This window comes from Pseudorasbora parva, chromosome 5 (assembly GCF_024679245.1).
Source record: "Pseudorasbora parva isolate DD20220531a chromosome 5, ASM2467924v1, whole genome shotgun sequence".
NCBI lineage: Eukaryota > Metazoa > Chordata > Actinopteri > Cypriniformes > Gobionidae > Pseudorasbora > Pseudorasbora parva.
In genome coordinates this window covers 17,289,541-17,307,370 of record NC_090176.1, presented here as the reverse complement: position 1 = coordinate 17,307,370, position 17,830 = coordinate 17,289,541, and the positions used below count along the sequence as shown (strand labels likewise).

At 39.7% G+C, this 17,830-nt stretch overlaps 2 protein-coding genes across 6 annotated transcripts in view; both read left to right on the top strand.

Moving 5' to 3' along the window:
* The first annotated feature begins 538 nt into the window (after window positions 1–538).
* On the top strand, window positions 539–10,072 carry fgf9 (fibroblast growth factor 9). Its single transcript, XM_067444801.1, has 4 exons — window positions 539–774; window positions 2,616–2,710; window positions 9,277–9,380; window positions 9,884–10,072. Exons 1-4 carry the CDS (start codon window positions 539–541, stop codon window positions 10,070–10,072), a joined length of 624 nt encoding a protein of 207 aa, XP_067300902.1.
* The window catches only part of tmprss3a (transmembrane serine protease 3a), a 42,568-nt gene continuing 29,479 nt past the window's right edge, over window positions 4,742–17,830 (top strand). For 3 of the 5 annotated variants that reach the window (XM_067443385.1, XM_067443386.1, XM_067443381.1), the window contains exons 1-4: window positions 8,891–9,140; window positions 9,277–9,380; window positions 9,887–10,015; window positions 16,590–16,747. In XM_067443385.1, coding sequence (XP_067299486.1) covers window positions 16,643–16,747 — 105 coding nt within the window. In that variant the 5' untranslated portion in view covers window positions 8,891–9,140; window positions 9,277–9,380; window positions 9,887–10,015; window positions 16,590–16,642. Of the gene's footprint in view, window positions 4,881–8,890; window positions 9,141–9,276; window positions 9,381–9,886; window positions 10,016–16,188; window positions 16,479–16,589; window positions 16,748–17,830 lie in introns of those variants that run through there. The other 2 variants (XM_067443382.1, XM_067443383.1) reach the window with 2 other exon arrangements.

The window sequence follows — 17,830 nt, the reverse complement described above, 5'->3', positions numbered from 1 at the left end:
CAGCAAGTTTCCACAATACAACTCAATTCTACAGCTTACGCTTTCCATTTGTATAATAAAACAAATGGTCAGTGCTAATGTTGACAACTTGAGATATGAGGCTTATCATTTTCTTTACCATGATGTAAACATTTTGTGCTTTCAGAGAACAAAGAGAACATACGTCAGCCCCTGCTGTCTGAGGCCTTCGATTCATACACAACGAAACTGTAACATTATCATCACCCACTTTAATCTTGTCTCATTGGAAACATCATCATCACACACTAATCTCACAATCCAGTGGACAATGACAATCCATATTCCCATACAAGAAGCACTCTTGTAAAACAAAGTAATCTTTTGCTGTTTCCTTTGTCTTATATTTTATTTTTTATATGATATATCAGTCCATCCATAAAGGAAATATGTTTACATTATTAGTTTTTGACCAAACTTCTTGCTACCCCATTCCCATCATCCTACTAGCTCTTACTTCCTCCATTTCTGCTGTGGAGGAAGTCTTTACCGGGAAATAGCCAAAGCATGCCCTGTTGCTATGGGTCCACCAGCACCTTGTGTCTCAGTCGTGACTCTATCACCTACAGTGATTTACCGCGCTCCATTTCATGCCTGCTTGCACCTGTATGCCAGCTGCTGTCACCTTTTGATCACTGGACTCGCTGTACTACCATGCTTCCTGTGTGGACACCATAAACTCTTCAGCAAGGCTGTTGATCGGGAGTTACAGAACGTTGCTGGTGCCATACAAAACAGCACTGCTCAGACTTCGAGGTAAACCAACCCAGCAAGCAATAGCCATCATTTCACCACCCAGGTTAACTATAAACCCAATATAGTCCAGCTATGAGTAACTCACTTCAAGCCAAAATAACCTTGAATTTAGTTACATGTTGTTTTTGCCAAAATAATTTGCGATATGTATGATATTACATCATGTAAGAAAGGTCAACAGTGATTACAAGGTGTTTGGTTTGATTTCTTTGACATGTTCATGTTCTAGATCAGTGGTTTTCAAACCTGTCCTGGAGACACCACAGCTCTGCACATTTTGTATGTCCCCCTTATCAGACACTCTTACAGTCTCTACTAACGAACGAGCTGATGAGTTGAATCAGTGATAAATGAGGGAGACACAAAATGTGCAGGCCTGGGGTGTCTCCAGGACAGGTTTAAAAACTACTGTTCTAGATAACTAGTTTGGGCAATGGTTAGACGCCTGTTAAATTTTCACTGACAGCTCAAATTTTGCCTTGTTTTAGCCTAGACGTCAGGGCTGTGTTTGGATGGCTATTAGACGTCTATTAAACGCAAAAACCAGCAGGAAGCTGCTGATCTTCATCTCCAAAATAAATTAATAATTATATAACCAACTCATTTAATGCATGATTATATGGAAGCTTGTTTCTGCCTTGAAAAAAAGCAACTGTCACTTTATCTTTAGCGATTGCGAGTTTATATCTCAATTCTGAGAAGAAACTTGCAATTATCAGGTAAAACCTATAAGATATACATTTTGAACTGCAAGATATACGTAATCTAGCAACTGCAGGAAATAAAGTCAGAGCTAGATGTAAACTCATGATATTGAGAGATAGAAGAAAAAAATATTTTGAGATAAAAAGTTGCACTTATTTTTTTTATGCTGTGGTAGAAACAACAAACAAGCTTGGATATGATGTTCACTTGAGATGCAATAATTATCTCCACATTTATCTTTGCAAAACAGTGATGCTTATACCATAATTGCATGTATTTTTATATTACATTAACCCGTTGACGGTATGATCACACTGGTGTGATCAGTCTTAGCCGGTCCGTGGATCGTACAGTCACACCGGTGTGATTAGAACGTTCAGCGCATCATGTGATCAGCTGCTAAATTCAAATGTACTTTTGCACATTGGCTGGTGCTGTGCCAGAGACGGACGCACTCCGCACAAAACAGTACATTTAGAGTTCGTAAAGCCAGAATATTTTAAACTTACGTGTGAAAAGGTTAACAATAGTAGTTGTATAATTAGTAGTAGTGCATTATAGTTTTAAGTGAACAGAAAATTAGTTTATCACTGCTTTGAGGTCAAGTTAATGAAGTTTAAGTAAAAGAAAGCAATAACACTTTATGCCTGTGTCACTCTACAACATCACAAAGTGAGATGAGATTAGTATGCATGAATGAGGAGATATCGCTCTAGTGATAATACAGAAGATTTTCTTATACGGTCATGTACACAGACGCAAAAGTGTATCTGTGTGGGTTTGTTCGTTTAGTGAAGGTATCAGAGCAGAAGATATATGTATAAAAGATGGAGATAGGACGAGTGGAGGCACACTGACCCTGTTTAGTGTAGTATGTTTACACTGAGTCCAGAACACAATGTTCATCATAGTTTCACATCGGAAGAGGCTCTATATATCAGCAGACAGTCACAGCAGTGGTGATTTCAGGAAATAAACTGGGCCTCAGAGACGCTATCACAGGTGCCACTGCATATCAGGGCCTCACCTGGAGGTCATATGGGTATTTGTGAACCTCATGCCCTTGTCATGGAATTCCACCAGATGTTTTTATGCTTTATGTCAGTTATATTGTCATTTTGTGTACGCTGCAACAGCTCAGAAGAAGAAACTAATTTCTCAGATGATCAGGCAGGCCGCTTGAGACACATGTGGCTGCTCTCAATGAGGGATGCAAAGAGGAGAGAGAAAGGTAAGTGAATTCATGAAGACAAGACACCACGTGTGAATAGAGCAATATATATTAACTAATATCACCATACTTTTTTAAAGTGCTACTGAAGTGGAGATTTCTGGCTTAGTGCATGAGAAAACAGCCTTTAAAGATATGTATTTTAATGGAAATATATAGACATAAGTAGATAAACTATATTTTGGATCTTTATAGTCTGAAAGAAGAACCTCTCTTGGTACATTTGTTCTGTTTTAAAGCAAGGTCTTGTTATAGACATGCATGTAATAAAGTCTAGCAGACAGCTGTCATTTGTTCAACCGTCTAAAATATATCACCTGTGCAGCTCTCCGTAGGTTATTATCATAAAAGGTTTCATAAAGATGCCTACTGTTAGTCTGCTATGGGTAATAAAAAATTCATCAAGTACTGGGATATCTGGCCTGTACACTTACACGCATTATTTATGACACAAAATAAAGTGTCATGTGATATACCGCAATATCTACCTCAGTGTTCACAAACCTTTAGACTCTAAGGCCCCTTATTGTCCAAACAATATTCAAATGCTGCATGACTTTTCCTGTTGATTTACTGGATAAGGTTTAATGTTAAGGATTTAAAATATTACTATTAGTTTGTTTGTCTTATTTTAAATAATTTTATGTCATCTTGAGGTTCCCTTGGAAGTTTGCTGAGGGGCCCTAGTGGGCTCCGTCTCTGAGACCCATGGTCGAAATTCAGGCAAAATGTATGAGATGCGATGCTATGCTTTAAATACAGCCACAGTTAAAGAAAATAAGAGTGCAACACCTTCAGCCTTGACTATATCCACAATACAGCATGGCCTTGAGCGCAGTATCGCTCTTATTAAATTATTTACAGGTGCTATGGTCAAAACGTGCTTTGTCAAAGCTGGTACTGCATTATGTGTTACTATAATCAACAGATGTATTACCAACATAATGGTAGCACTTTATGTTTAAGTAGGTAACACAACATTGACAGTAAACATGCTATACTGTTGCACAAATTGGAAAATGTAGTTGGTCATCTAGGTATTCAGTGCAAAGAGAAATTATCATATAGTGCAGAGCATGCATAACATATACAGACACCTATAGAGGGAATGCACGTGACGTCATCGTCAGCTGGAGCGACTGTGATTACGCCCCGCTGAGTGGCAGAAAGACTGAGAGGCAGCACTGGTTTACAGCGCGAATGCAGCGAAAACACACACTACCAGGCCCGCCGCCAGAAGGGGGGTAGGGGGAGGGTTGGCCACGGATCGCATAGACATCGCTTTTCTGAGCTTGAGATGGACTTGATAATAATGTGTAATTTTCTCACTCAAACTACTGCCACCTGCTGCTGCTTCTGCTTTTAGAGTAAAATAACTGTCCATAACTGCTTGTCTGTGATCTGTAATTCTCTGTAAGAATTCATAATAATTGCATATTATCAGCAAAAAGGATCTAGCAAAAGATCCAGTCTGTATCTATATTTGCACTCGTCAAATGATTACATTTTCAACGTGTTTTCGCCTCGGTGAGTAATGTAGCCATGACATGTTTGTAGACTTCTACAACGGAATTGGCCAATCACAGTTGTTGTATTTGGAATCACTCACCGCTCGAGCATTTGTCCAGGTGCTGAGTTCAGTTAAACATGCGCGTCAATCCTCTGTAAGTGCAGACATTGTGAAAATAAGAGATTCATTGTATACCAACGTCACTGCAGAACTTTGAGAGATTGCGTTTATTGAATGAGTGACAGCTTTTAGTGAATATAAAGTGTATTACCACCCAAAACACTGACCCATCCACATATACATGCGGGATTTACTTGAAAAATGTAATGAATGACAGTTATAAACATTAATGTCGAAATGAGGCTCCTAAAAATGTCAGGAAAACACGATTCCTGGCTGCATTATCCATAGCCTGGATGCCAGCCGAACTTAGCCCCGCCCACAACATTTTTAGGTCGGGCAATTCGAATTGAGTATGACCATGTCAGGCTACATTATCCATGGATCACTGAATCTTTAAGTTGTAAGGATCGTTTGCTCTACTCGTGTTTTCCTCCATTAACTCCAGTCACGTAGCAGCTCTTCTGCCACTCACCCTCGGCTGAGGGGGTGTTATGGCGGGAAAGTGACGTCGATGCATTCCCAGTCTGGGACCATGATGTAAGCAACGCAATACATTTTGGGACTTTAGGTCACGGGAGCCGCTGTCGATACTGTGTTGTATAGGAAATTGATGCTTTTAGTTCTAAAAGTAGAACAAGTTCAGCTAAAAAAAAGTTACAATGGTGAACGCATGTTGTGTCATTAACTGTCATAATCGCACTCACGACCGGCGTGCAAACCGAATCGCAAATTGAGTGCGATTGTTTAGCTTTCCCTCCTGGAAACAGCACATTGGATCTAATTTGTGGACTTTAGGACACAGACACTACATTAGCGAATGTGTAGTAGTGGAGGTAGACGTAAAAACGTATGTTAGATATGTTAAAAACACATTCTAATGGTGTCCGCTTGCTGTGTTATGGACTGCTATAGCCGCTCTCATGAACTGAGGGGGGTTGGGGGGTCTTATTTACCATGTTAAATTATATTTTACGGCGCTATTTTAGTTTGTAGCTAGAGCGCATGTCGCATCATCTAAGCGTCGCGCCTAGCTGCCTCGAGATCTCTCACTGTTTTACAGCTCCTTACATAGAACGATGCAGGAGAGCAGCACACTGCAATCATGGACTTATTTACCACTTATATATTTTATTCTGCTATTTGTGTTTGTAATAAGAGCGTAAGGAAAATTACAACCATCTGCGTCGCGCCAGGCAAAACATAGCGTCACACCTGCCTCGAGATCTCTCACTGTTTTTACAGCTCCAGAACGATGCAGGAGAGCAACACACTGAGATCATGGACTTATTTACCACTTATATATTTTATTCTGCTATTTTTGTTTGTAATAAGAGCTTGTGTCGCGTCATAAGCGTTGCGCCTGTCACAACTTAGCGTTGCGCCTGCCTCGAGATCTCTCACTGTTTTACAGATCCAGAACGGTGCAGGAGAGCAACACACTGCGATCATGGACTTATTTACAAGTTATATATTTTATTCTGCTGTTTTTGTTTGTAATAAGAGCTCGCGTCGCGTCATAAGCTATGCGGCTGCCACAACTCAGCGCCGCGCCTGCCTCGAGATCTCTCACTGTTTTACAGCTCCTTAGGATATTGGAGAGCAACACACTGCGGTCATTTACTTATTTACCACTTAAATATTTTATTCTGCTATTTAATAGCACCTCAATGCATTTAGACATGTAGACATGGTTAAGGTACTCTGCTGAAGTTCAAACTGAGCATCAGAATGGGGAGGAAATGTGATTTAAGTGACTTTGAACATGGCGTGGTTGTTGGTGCCAGACGGGCTGGTCTGAGTATTTCAGAAACTGCTGATTTACTGCGATTTTCACACACAAACATCTTTATGCTTTTCAGAGAGTGGTCTGAAGTAGAGAAAATATCCAGTGAGTTGTGTGGGGGCAAAAAATTGTCTTGGCATCAACAAGACAACATTGTCTTGTTGATGCCAGAGGTCAAAGGAGAATGACCAGACTGGTTCAAGCTGATAGCAAGAAAACAGTAACTCAAATAACCACAAGATACAACAGAATTATAGAAGACTGGAAAAACACTGCCTGGTCTGATGAGTTTGGATTTCTGCTGCAACGTTCAGCAGTCAGAATTTGCTGTAAACAACATGAAAGCATGGATCCATCCTGCCTTGTAACAACGTTTCAGGCTGCTGGTTGTCACAGGGTGTTTTGGTGTTGGTTTCATGTTTTAAGGTTTTCATGTTCACTGTCATGTTTTGTCACGCACTTCCTAGTTTCGTCATGTGGTCTATTGTGATGTGATTCAATGCCCTCGTGTGTTCCTGCCTCCTGTTCCTGTGTCATGTTGTCATCGGTTTATGGGTTGATCATTGTTCACAGGTGTCCCTTGTCTTGTCATTAGCCCTTGTGTATTTAAGCCCTCGTGTTTGCTAAAGTCTTGGTCTGTTAGTGTCAATGTAACCCGCTGTTGGTGAGTGTTTGTTCATGTCAAGTAAAGCTCAGGTTGAGTCAAGTCTTTTGTTTGGTTTTTTTATGTTTATGATTTTGATTTATGTTAACTTTTCAATAAAAGTAACTGAACTTAGGTTCATCCAAACCCTGCCTCCATTAGACATTTGTTACACTGGTAGTGTAATATGAGAGAATTTCTTGCCGCATGTTGTTGTTCTTAGAACTAATAACAACAAAACAACAAAAAATGAATAACAAGTAAAAATATAGAATACTACAAACAATCAACCAACACAGAAAACAGAACAGAAACAGAGCTGATGGTGAACAGAAACAGAGCTGATGGTGAACAGAAACAGAGCTGATGGTGAACAGAAACAGAGCTGATGGTGGACAGAAACAGAGCTGATGGTGGACAGAAAACAGCTGATGGTGGAAGTCTCTGTTAGCTCCGCAGCACACTGTTAGCTCCGCAGCACACTGTGGTCCACTCCATGTTTCAGATTTCTCCCAGCGGCAGTGTCCCGATGACATCGCCGAGGCATGACAGCTGAAGACCAGATGATGGGTCTTCTTCATGATGATTCAAACGATGGGGATCGCTGCAGCACCATGCAGGAGGCAGAACATTCCTCCGGGCACTTCTGTGGACACACCGGGGCCGGCGCAGATGTCCAAGCCGCTCCACGGTCGCAATGCAGGACGGAACAGCGGCGCAGCCGAGAAGCAGAACATCCCAACATCATGCCGGACGCCGACGACGAGAGCCCGGATGATGCTAGCCCGGTGCAAACTTCAGCCACCATGCAGCCCAAGCCCAAGGGAGACCACCAGTGAGCACCCGCGGCGAGAAACATCAAATGTCCTCCAAACCAGAAACCAACCGCAGCAATTCAAACGTAAACATTAGAGAAGCGGTTGAAAACGGCGAAACGACGAACAACGACCTCTCAACGACCTCTCAGTGGCTGCCAGCAATCAGCAACAGTCCCAATTGTAGCTCTGACTGTTAGACTAGTCACAAACATAAGGACATAAAATAAAATGTAAATCTAATAGTACATTAACATGATTTGTTGTGGGTGGAGAAGCGGCGAACAGACAACGCCAGCGTCCTCTCCCCCACGTTGCCTAGCAACTACCTAGATGTACCTACACACAGTCAAAAAAAATTCTGATCACATCTAAATGTTCCGGTTGGCCGAAATGATTTTCTGTGAATTCATGCAATTGGGGCCTGAATTTTTTGTTTTTTTTGTAGAGTGCAGCAATAGTAACAGCAGTGAGGTAGTATGCTATTCCGAACATAGCCAAAATTCATAACTTTACACATTGTTCAAGTTTGTTCAAGTTTGTTATATGCATGACGTTTAATGCAAACATGCTGAAATCATAGAGATTTTCTTTGAGACCATTGACGTGTTCGCAGCATGGCAACAGTGACAAATTCAGTCTGTGACATCCATGCACTGGATCTTCAGCATACAGTATGCACAGCCTAGTAATCAAAGACACAAGGACAGATCTGTGACGCATGCTGATAACATTCCGCTGATAGCAAAAAAATGTGAGCTGCGTGTGTTGGTGTCAGAGTTGTTTCATTGTTTTGTTTTTCTTTCTTTGTTTCCCAGTGTATCTTATCATTTAGTTCACCTGTGGTCTTATTAGTTGACTCGTTAGTCTGTGTGTATTCTCCCGCCATCCATCCTTGTTGATGTTATGTTGTGTAAAGTTCGGAAATCTACCTAGTTTTAAACTGCCTAACAAATCCAACAAGATGAAGCCTATAAATATGTCCCTTGACCGTTTTCTGCATTCCAACACCACCCCCTCTCCCTCCCATCGGCCGGTTCCTATCCCAACCAGAGATATGGTGGGAGTAGCTGCTCTTGGGCCAACATTCCGAGCTCGGGGCTCTCCCCTCGGAAAGCACGGCAAATACACAGACCTTTTATTCTAAATGATTATTTTTGTGAACTCGTGAAAACACTTATTGTGATTCTCCTCCATCTCTGTGCTGCTTACACACGCAACCCCAGACAGTTGGCAGGGGAATAATTTGTACAAAATGATATGCATGTAATGATTACTGGTTTGTTATAACGTTATAATACTTTTATTCTCAATATATGACTAAATAAAAAGAAAACAAATGATCACAAAATATTTAAGAAAAAACATCACTCTCTTGAGTCAGCTGATTTCAGATGTTAATATTTTTGCTCTTTGAATATCCCAGCAGCCGTAGACGAGTCTAATCCAGCCCAAGGTCTCCCCACGCATCAGCTCCTGTATTGCCGTGTTGGGATTGGTTTTCACCTACAGATTCTGACAAACGGCAGTGTGTGGGGCGTTCATGAGCCTTCAGAGTACAGTATGATTTATATGCCTCATAACTCTCAGAGAAAATATAACACATTTGCACATATTTATCTTCTTTAGATTGTACCCATTTCTTTCATTTCTATTCAGTGAGTTTTTCTTCATTCTCTTGTTGTCTTTAAGGCTTGCTGAGAGTGTTTGCTATGAGGCCGGGCATAGTGGGTATCCGTGGTGTGAAGAGTGAGCTGTATTTGTGCATGAACCAGGAAGGAATTGCACATGGAATGGTGAGAAAAGACTTCTCATAATCTTATGTCTACATGAGATAATACACTATAAAAAAAAATTGTTGGTTTAACTTAAAAAAGTAAGTAAACTGGTTGCCTTAAAATTGAGTTCATTGATAATAAAAAATTGAGTTGATACAATGAAGGAAATTGGTTTAACAAATAGAAACTCAAAATATTATTGTATCTGAACCGCATAAAAATGTGATGAATCATAAAAATAGCACAATTTGGCATGTTTCACTGCGTCATCAGAAATAAAAGACACAATTACCCAATATGCTTACAGCATCTTTTAATAATATTTTAATAAAGGTTCAAGTTCTCAAAAATGTTCATTGTATTAACTCAATTTTAAGGCAACCAGTTTAAGGCAAAACATTTTTACAGTGTAGTAATTTAGGCTCTTTGAAAAGTATAATCACATTGCTTTCAAGTGCAACCTGAAAAAATGAAACCTTTACAAAAGTAAACGTAAAATTTAAATATCTTCTTTGTCGTAGAAGAAGTTCTCAAATGAATGCCTGTTTAAAGAGCAGATGGAAGAAAATCACTACAACACATACTCCTCTCTGGGCCACCCTGGGTTTTTCCTGGCTCTGTCACAGCAAGGGAAGCTGAGAAAAGGCAACAAGGTGGGCCGCCACAAGGCCAGCACACACTTCCTTCTTCGCAAACCCTTAACACACTAAGGCCATGTTACACCTGGTATTAAGATGCATTTTGGTCGATCGGATCATAAGTGGACGACACTAAATACAGGTGTAAAAGGGGTTTAAAACTTTTTAAGCTTGTCCGCTTCAACCAGTGGTAGTGAGAAACACATTAACCAAAATGCTTCCATAGTGTAGATGCTCATGTGGCCGAATGTGTTCGAACAGCCACAAAAGACCTGACCTAAAATGTAAACATTATAGGAAGTGTGCTAGCCAGACGGGATTTATCCTTTGTCGCCTGGGAATCCAAGTTTGGTTTAAAGATGAAAATGTACCAAGTACAATGGACTTGCGGAAGTCACTTCAAAGTATTTCTGAGAAATGAAAACTGTGACCTCGCCTATATATAAATAGGCTTTGTAAACCCCAGTGGTGGCTGGGCTAATTATGTGGCTAGTAGTGTGCGCTAGTAAACCCGCTGAAATTATTTATAGAACATGTTAGCACGTCCCTTTTTTTGCACTTTTTTTTGTGTTAACTATTCTGTCAACAAGTGTTATTTTAAAATGTCACCCAAGCTTGGGATGTCATAGAACTTGCCTGGTAAAAGTAGGCTGGGAATTATGCACAAGTCATTTATTTTTAACATACTAAAAAAATGTTTTTACACATACTGACTATACTAATATATTGTTTAATTATTTCAAATTTAAATTGAAAAATGACCTGTGAATGTGACATATTTATTATGAAATGACATCTATTTTTACATAATTATTGTATATAATGAATGTATAAATATTTATGTATGTATTTATTTATTTATTGTCTATCTAATTATATGTTTAAAATTTTAATCTAATGTGGGATATTGATTGCAAGAGACTGGAATGGATTCACTGCTTCTTGTTGGTCAAATTAGAGTACAATGTCATTGTGATATAAAGAAAATTACAAGCCTATATAAATATAAAGTAAATTTACTAAAATTAAATATACTCTATAATGTATATTTAGCATTTTATATACTCTATAAAGTATATTTACTGTATAATGTAAAATGCAAGTGGACTACTGTAATAGCATTACTGTAAGTGTACAGGATTAGTGAGCATTAAACAGACAAATTGTCTGTTTACTAATCTCTGAATGATTAAGGACACGCCATTTCGCCTGCCTCAGCCATTTTAAGGTGACACTTTAGAACACGGTTCACAATAGTGGTCCTTATTACATCAAAAACGTATACAATCTTTTCTCTCTTCCACTGTTTTGCCTCCGTAACACTGCCACCGCACATTCTTACTCCTCTTCATCTTCTCAGCTGTTGAACCGGTTTGTTTCCTTCTTGTTATTCCAATGTCAGAATTTGTTTTGCTTGCCAAATTATGCTTCATGAGATGCACCTGTAAACTTTTTCAGAGAACTGGTGGATCATTGTTTGATCTAGACCTTTACATTTTCCTTTATTAGTGAAATTCAGAATTCACCTCTGCAATTCATCAATTCAGGACACATTTACCAAAAAAAAGTCTAATAGAAATGTCTCTAATACTATGAACTACTTGAGAAATTAGTTGAGGGAACTAATGCCTAGATCAGGGCTATTCAAATCTTACCCTGGAGGGCCAATGCGGTGCAGAGTTTAGCTCCAACCCTAATCAAACACACCTGAACTTGCTAATCAATGTCTCCAGGATCATTAGAAAATCACAGGTGGGTGTGTTTGATCAGGGTTGGAGCTAAACTCTGCAGCGCATTGGCCCTCCAGGGTAAGATTTGAATAGCCCTGGCCTAGATGATTTAAGGGGTAAGACTAGCAGAGAACCAATACATTTTGATCAACATGACATAAGCAATTAATAATGTAGGAAACGGCAGGAAATTCTACATAATCGATTGCATGAATGTACCAAAGGATTTAAAATTTGCTCAAAATAATGAGAAATTGATTTTATGATTTGCAAATGTTACTATGATGTGGAGGATGTACAGGTTTTGAGAATTTCAGGTGTGATCTGAGACTGTTGAGTGCACAAGGTTAATATAACATTCAGCCTGCATATATTCATATCTGTTCATTATTTTTAACCTAAAAAAAGTTGCCATGTCAACTCTCAAACTTAGTTTTTTTTTCTATCAGCATTGTGCTCAGATTTGCATTGTGTTATGCAAATGTAAGTGAGATTTAACCCACAAACAAATGCTGAAAATAAACTCAAACAAATAAGTAATACTATTTTGTTCACTTTTCATTTTTCTGGTCCTGGTCTTTGCAAATTACCCTAAAATATCAATATTAATGTACATTTTCATTTCTTCAGAATTAATCATTATCTTTTCAATTCAGTTCAAATTACTTTATTATTCATCCATAAGTGATTTGTTGATGGAAATGTCTATATATTTTCTTATAAAGGCTCACATATACCCAATAAAAATTACACACATCAAACAAAACAAAACTACTCTAAGAATATGTAAAAGAATAAAAATAAACAAAAACTAAAATACAACATAGCCCACTAATATGACTATTTGGTCTTAGCCTAGAAATCTAGACACACCCAGCAGCCAAACCTAATTTTCAGCCAGGTCGTCTAGAAACTCTCCGTTGGCTTGCGAGCTGGAAAAACTGCCCAGGTCAGAGTTGCTGTGGTTAAAAAAAACACAAAAAAACAAGCTCTTTCGAATCGGCTATGGCCGCGACTCTAGAAGACTTGGAGTTAAGTCATTTTTTAAGAAGGGAAAATGTGTTGTGAGGTTTGCCAACCGGATACAGCAGAAGTTTAATCTATCAAAGAGCTCCGCTTCACCTTCTTCGTTGCTCTGATTGGTTGTAGCGCTATCCTATTGCGTGTAGAGGGACTTTGGAAGACAACCATTTATCCTGCCTCTCAGATTGAGCCCTGCCACCGGTGTGTTCCCAACTTCATCTCTATATGGGTCTGGATTGTCAGGCTAATTTGGACTTATTCAAAATAGAAATTGCAGAAGGACTTCCTGTAAGCTTTCTTTTTGACCAAAGGAGCTCTAAATCGAAAAGAGGGATACAAAGGATGAGTGGAATTAGGGACGATGGAACCTTTTCTTTTTTCTGCTCATTTATACAGGACTAAAAGCTGAATCCAGTAGCGCGGGAAGGGGGGTGCAGCGGGGGCTGCCGCCCCCCTCGTTATAGTATCAGCCCCCTGGTGGGGGGCTGTGGACCAAAATTATATTGTATTTAAAACATGAAATGAAATAAAATAAATTAAAATAGACTGATATAACATAATGTGTTTGATATGGGATTAAAATAATGGGCAGTGAATAAGATATAAACTAATGATTAAAGGGGGTTGAAATGCTGTTTCAAGCATACTGAGCTTTTTACACTGTTAAAGACTTGGATTCCCATCCTAAACATAGACAAAGTTTCAAAAACTAAGTTGGACGTTTGATGGAGTATTTCTGTTTTAAAAATACTCCTTCCGGTTTCTCACAAGTTTTAAAGAGTTTTATTCGAGTATGGGTCGGCTTGACGTCGACAGAGCAGAAGGTCCTTGTATGGGCCGTACAGGCTCTTCTCCCGGAAGGGTGCGCACGCACGTGTGATCAGAGCTAAAGAGCAAACGCACGGCGCCCATAAACACTCGCTCAGGTGCAGATCCAGTCGTCTGTGCAACACTTATGTCGCACAGCACTTCACTTTATTCCTATGGCTGATGTCAAGCGACTTCAACGCTTCAGCACAGCATTCCGGGAAGGCAGCGCTGCATTTGAACCGATTTGAACACAGAAAGGACGAGAAGCGTCACAACATACGCTTCCGTCGCAAAAGAGGATCTCCACGGTCACTGCTGTCACAGGACTTCACAAAATCAACAGTTTACCAAAGAAGTGTGTTTTTGATGGAGCAGTGACGATAAAGGTTCGCGGCCCTGCTTAAGAAGCAGGCGGTAAGTAAAACTGCTTCAAATGTCTGTTGTTGGCTATCGTCACGTGAGTAAACATCAGTAAACGACACAATCGTGTATAATAACGTTAGTTAATTTATCAATGGAGCATGCGATCTATGGTGTGTGTTTAAATACATTTGTTTAGCTGACCACTATAGGTGTCAGTTTGTTTATTGTAAAACCACCCAAACATAAACCAAGCGTTCTCACAAAGCGTGCTTCGTCATTCAAATGCGCTAACGGTTACTCCATTGTTGTTCTATGTATAACGTTACACTAGTCTGACGTGCAAAACCGTTTTGCTTGCTACTGCTAAGGTTTAGTCGCACACAATAGTCCATAAACTGAATCATGTCCTCATAAACTGCGAGTAAACACACACAAATGTTGACAGGCCACTAAATACAGTACATACCACAGAGACGGACGTCCTGCTGTTGCTGTCTCTCCTGTTCAATTTATTTCAGCCTCCGAATCTGATTCTGGATCATATCTGTATTAGTTGAATCTGATTTAGGGTAGGGTTTTCTTCTCCACGCTTGAGGACGATACATCTTTGTGTGCGCTCGTCATTCTTTAACTCGGCCCACACAATAAGCATCCAGCCGCTTGTTTTTTTTCCGGAAAGACTCGGTACAGCCTATGTTTCTTTTATAAATATAATAAAACTAAAGACTTTTCGGAGATATGAAGGATGCAATACTACTCTATAGGTACTCAAGATTGACATGAGTTTGACTGAAACTGAGTGTTTCACCCCCCTTTAATTATTTTAATAATTCCTCAGGAAGTGCTTTCGTCACCCTCACGTCACCTCGCTCACTCTCGTTTGGTCATGGTTAGCAATAAGCAGCAGAAACGCATTTTTAGACTTTTTTTGAGTAAAGTTACTACTAACACCGTTAAGAAAAGTAAAATTAGGAAATCTTCTCAAATAAAGTATTAAAACAACAACGACGCTGACCTTGACACCAACACAAACTCTGTTCAGACATCCACAAGGTTTGTGAGCTGGACGTTAACATGTAGTCTCACCAGTCTGCTGAGGTCGGGACACATGATATTTTACAAACGTGATTATGAATCATTATATCTCCAAACATGCGCACATGATGGACTAAGAGCCCTGGCAGCTGTATATTGTATGTAGCCTATGAACACAAATAAAAATAATGCTTTATGAGTGATGATTAACGTGTGTCTGTGTATGATCCATGGGGTCGGAACCATTGTGTGTCGTGAGGACAAGACTCACCCACTTTTAAGACCAATGATATTGGACCCACTCATTTTTATCGTCGTCACTAATTCAACACATGTCTGTTTACCTAATCGAGAAAAACTTATTAGGTGTTTGACTGCTTTTCCAATCTGATATGTGATGTGAAAAGGGAGTAGAGCGAGTTCGGCAAAAGGCGGATTTGAACCTCTGATCGATTTGCGTCAAAACTTGATGTCATGCGTCTCATGATGTCATGCGTCTCTAAACCCCTACTCTATATTCAGTGAAAATAACTCAGAGATTTCCATAATTTTGTCTGGCGCACTCAATTGTTTAGTAAACCGCAGTATATTTGTATCTAACGTTAGTCCAGCAAAAACAAATTCTGAGACCACCCACAGTTTTGCTTCCGACGCCCATGGTATGATCAGGTTTTAACAAGTAATTAAATTTAACAATAATCTGGGGCGGTGGGTCCATCTGTGCTCTTTGACGGTAAAGGTTGGTTCTACTAAGACACCTGTCTGGTTGCCACCGACAACATAATGACGTGACACATTTTCCGACCCAACTTTCAGCCCCCCCGGAATGAAACGACTTCCAGCGCGCCTGGCTGAATCTGATGATTTTTGATGCCTGTCTGGTTAGTCTTTCTTGTTTTCAGTTGAGAGGAAGTTAAATCAGGATACAGTATTAAAGGTCAACTCCTAACTTATTCAACAAGTGACCGATACACTGCTGTCAAAATATCTTGTCTTACATTAAAGCCCTTCTACCTTCTCAAAATAAATGAGCGCTGTTGAACCTTCTTATAGACATCATTCACATGTTGACTAAAGGATATATCAATCTCAGTGCCCAAATATTTAAAAGCCTCTACCTTTTTCACTGCCTTTCCACCGAGCCTAAGTGGTTCAGACAGAGGATGTAAAGTATAGATGTAAAGTAACCTCCCACAACACAACAACACAACTCCTTGGTTTTTCTATCTCAATTTCAATCGTCCATTTTTAAAGCCCCTCCATCATCCACCTCTGCATTTGATAAGGGCCACAGGCCTCTCTGTAAGCTGAGCTGTATTGATGGAGATGCTGGGACATCCGATCCCGCGACACTACCTCTCAGCACTCCACCGATCAGATGTCCCTCTCTAAAAGAGTCTGTGTCAGTGTGAAATTGGGAGAGTTAAGAAGACAAGAAGAGAACTAAAAATGAACAGATCAACTAAAAGACAAAGTTTCAGGATAATCAGACAACATGGATTGTATCATTATTTCAGGTAAATTGGACACGTTGAACTTCTGTGTGTTGAGTGTTCCGTCCAGCATCGTAATCTGCTTTTTACAATGTGCATATTACTCCTTAATTCTTCTGCTATGTCTTTCTCTAGTCAAATCTAAAATCAACTCTATATGTTTGAGAGCTGTTAACATGAAGTAAGTCATGGCTGATCCAGAGGAATTGGAGTCTACAGCCGGTGTAGATGTTGAGGCTGATGGAAATGGGGAATCCATTCCCTGTGATGAGAACGCACAAACAGATCTTCAGGTAAGATGTTCAGCAGCTCATAATATTTACATGTGCTATTGAGGCTGTAAACATTAGATTGGCCATTTACTTTCGGGAAAAAATGAGCAGTGTTTACTTTGGAACCATTTTCACTTAGAAAGTGCTAGTAAATTTGATTACAGAGAAACAGCAACTAACATTAAATTACATTTTGAAGTAAAAATACTTACATTTTCTTGCAAAACATACTCCCTTCATTCACACCTTCGAGACAGTGCAATATTATTTTAATATCTTTTGAATGATCAAAGTGCAGAAAACTTTGACAACACCAAAAGTTCCCCATTTTGAAAATGTGCAGTTTAGAATTAGCCCCCCCCCCCCCCCCCCCCCCCGGTTGTCCCATCAGAATAGAACCTACTAGTTGAGTAAGGAAATGACATACGAGCATGTGTTATGTGGCTCATATAGATTTGTTGCAGTGCTGTTATTGTTAAATAAAACTATTAACAAGTGTTTAGAAATTCAGAAATTAAGCAGATTCTCTGAAAAAAATCTAATGAGAGTTAGTTAACGTAGTTGCAAAGCTAATTATAGTTAGCAGAATGTGGACCATTAAAGTGAAGTGTTACCAAACTAAATTAAAGATAATATATATATATATATGCCAATCAGGCATAACATTATGACATTATGTCTTAGTATTATGTTGGTCAACCTTTTGCTTACAAAACAGCCCTGACCCATCGAGTCATGGACTCCACTAGACCACTGAAGGTTTGGTGAGGTATCTGGCATCAAGATGTTAGCAACAGATGGTTTAAGTCCTGTAAGTTGCGATTTGTGGCTTCCATGAATCGGACTTGCTTGTTTTGCACATCCCACAGATGCTCGATTGGATTGAGACCTGGGGAATCTGTAGGCCAAGTCCACACCTCAAACTCGTTGAGTTTCTCAATCTATTCCTGAAAGGGAAAAAGGTTGTACATGGTCTGCAGCAATGCTTAGGTAGGTGTTATGTGTCAAAGTAACATCCACATGGATGGCAGGATCCAAGGTTTCCCAGCAGAACATTGCCCTAAGAATCACACTGCCTCTGCTGACTTGCCTTCTTCCCATAGT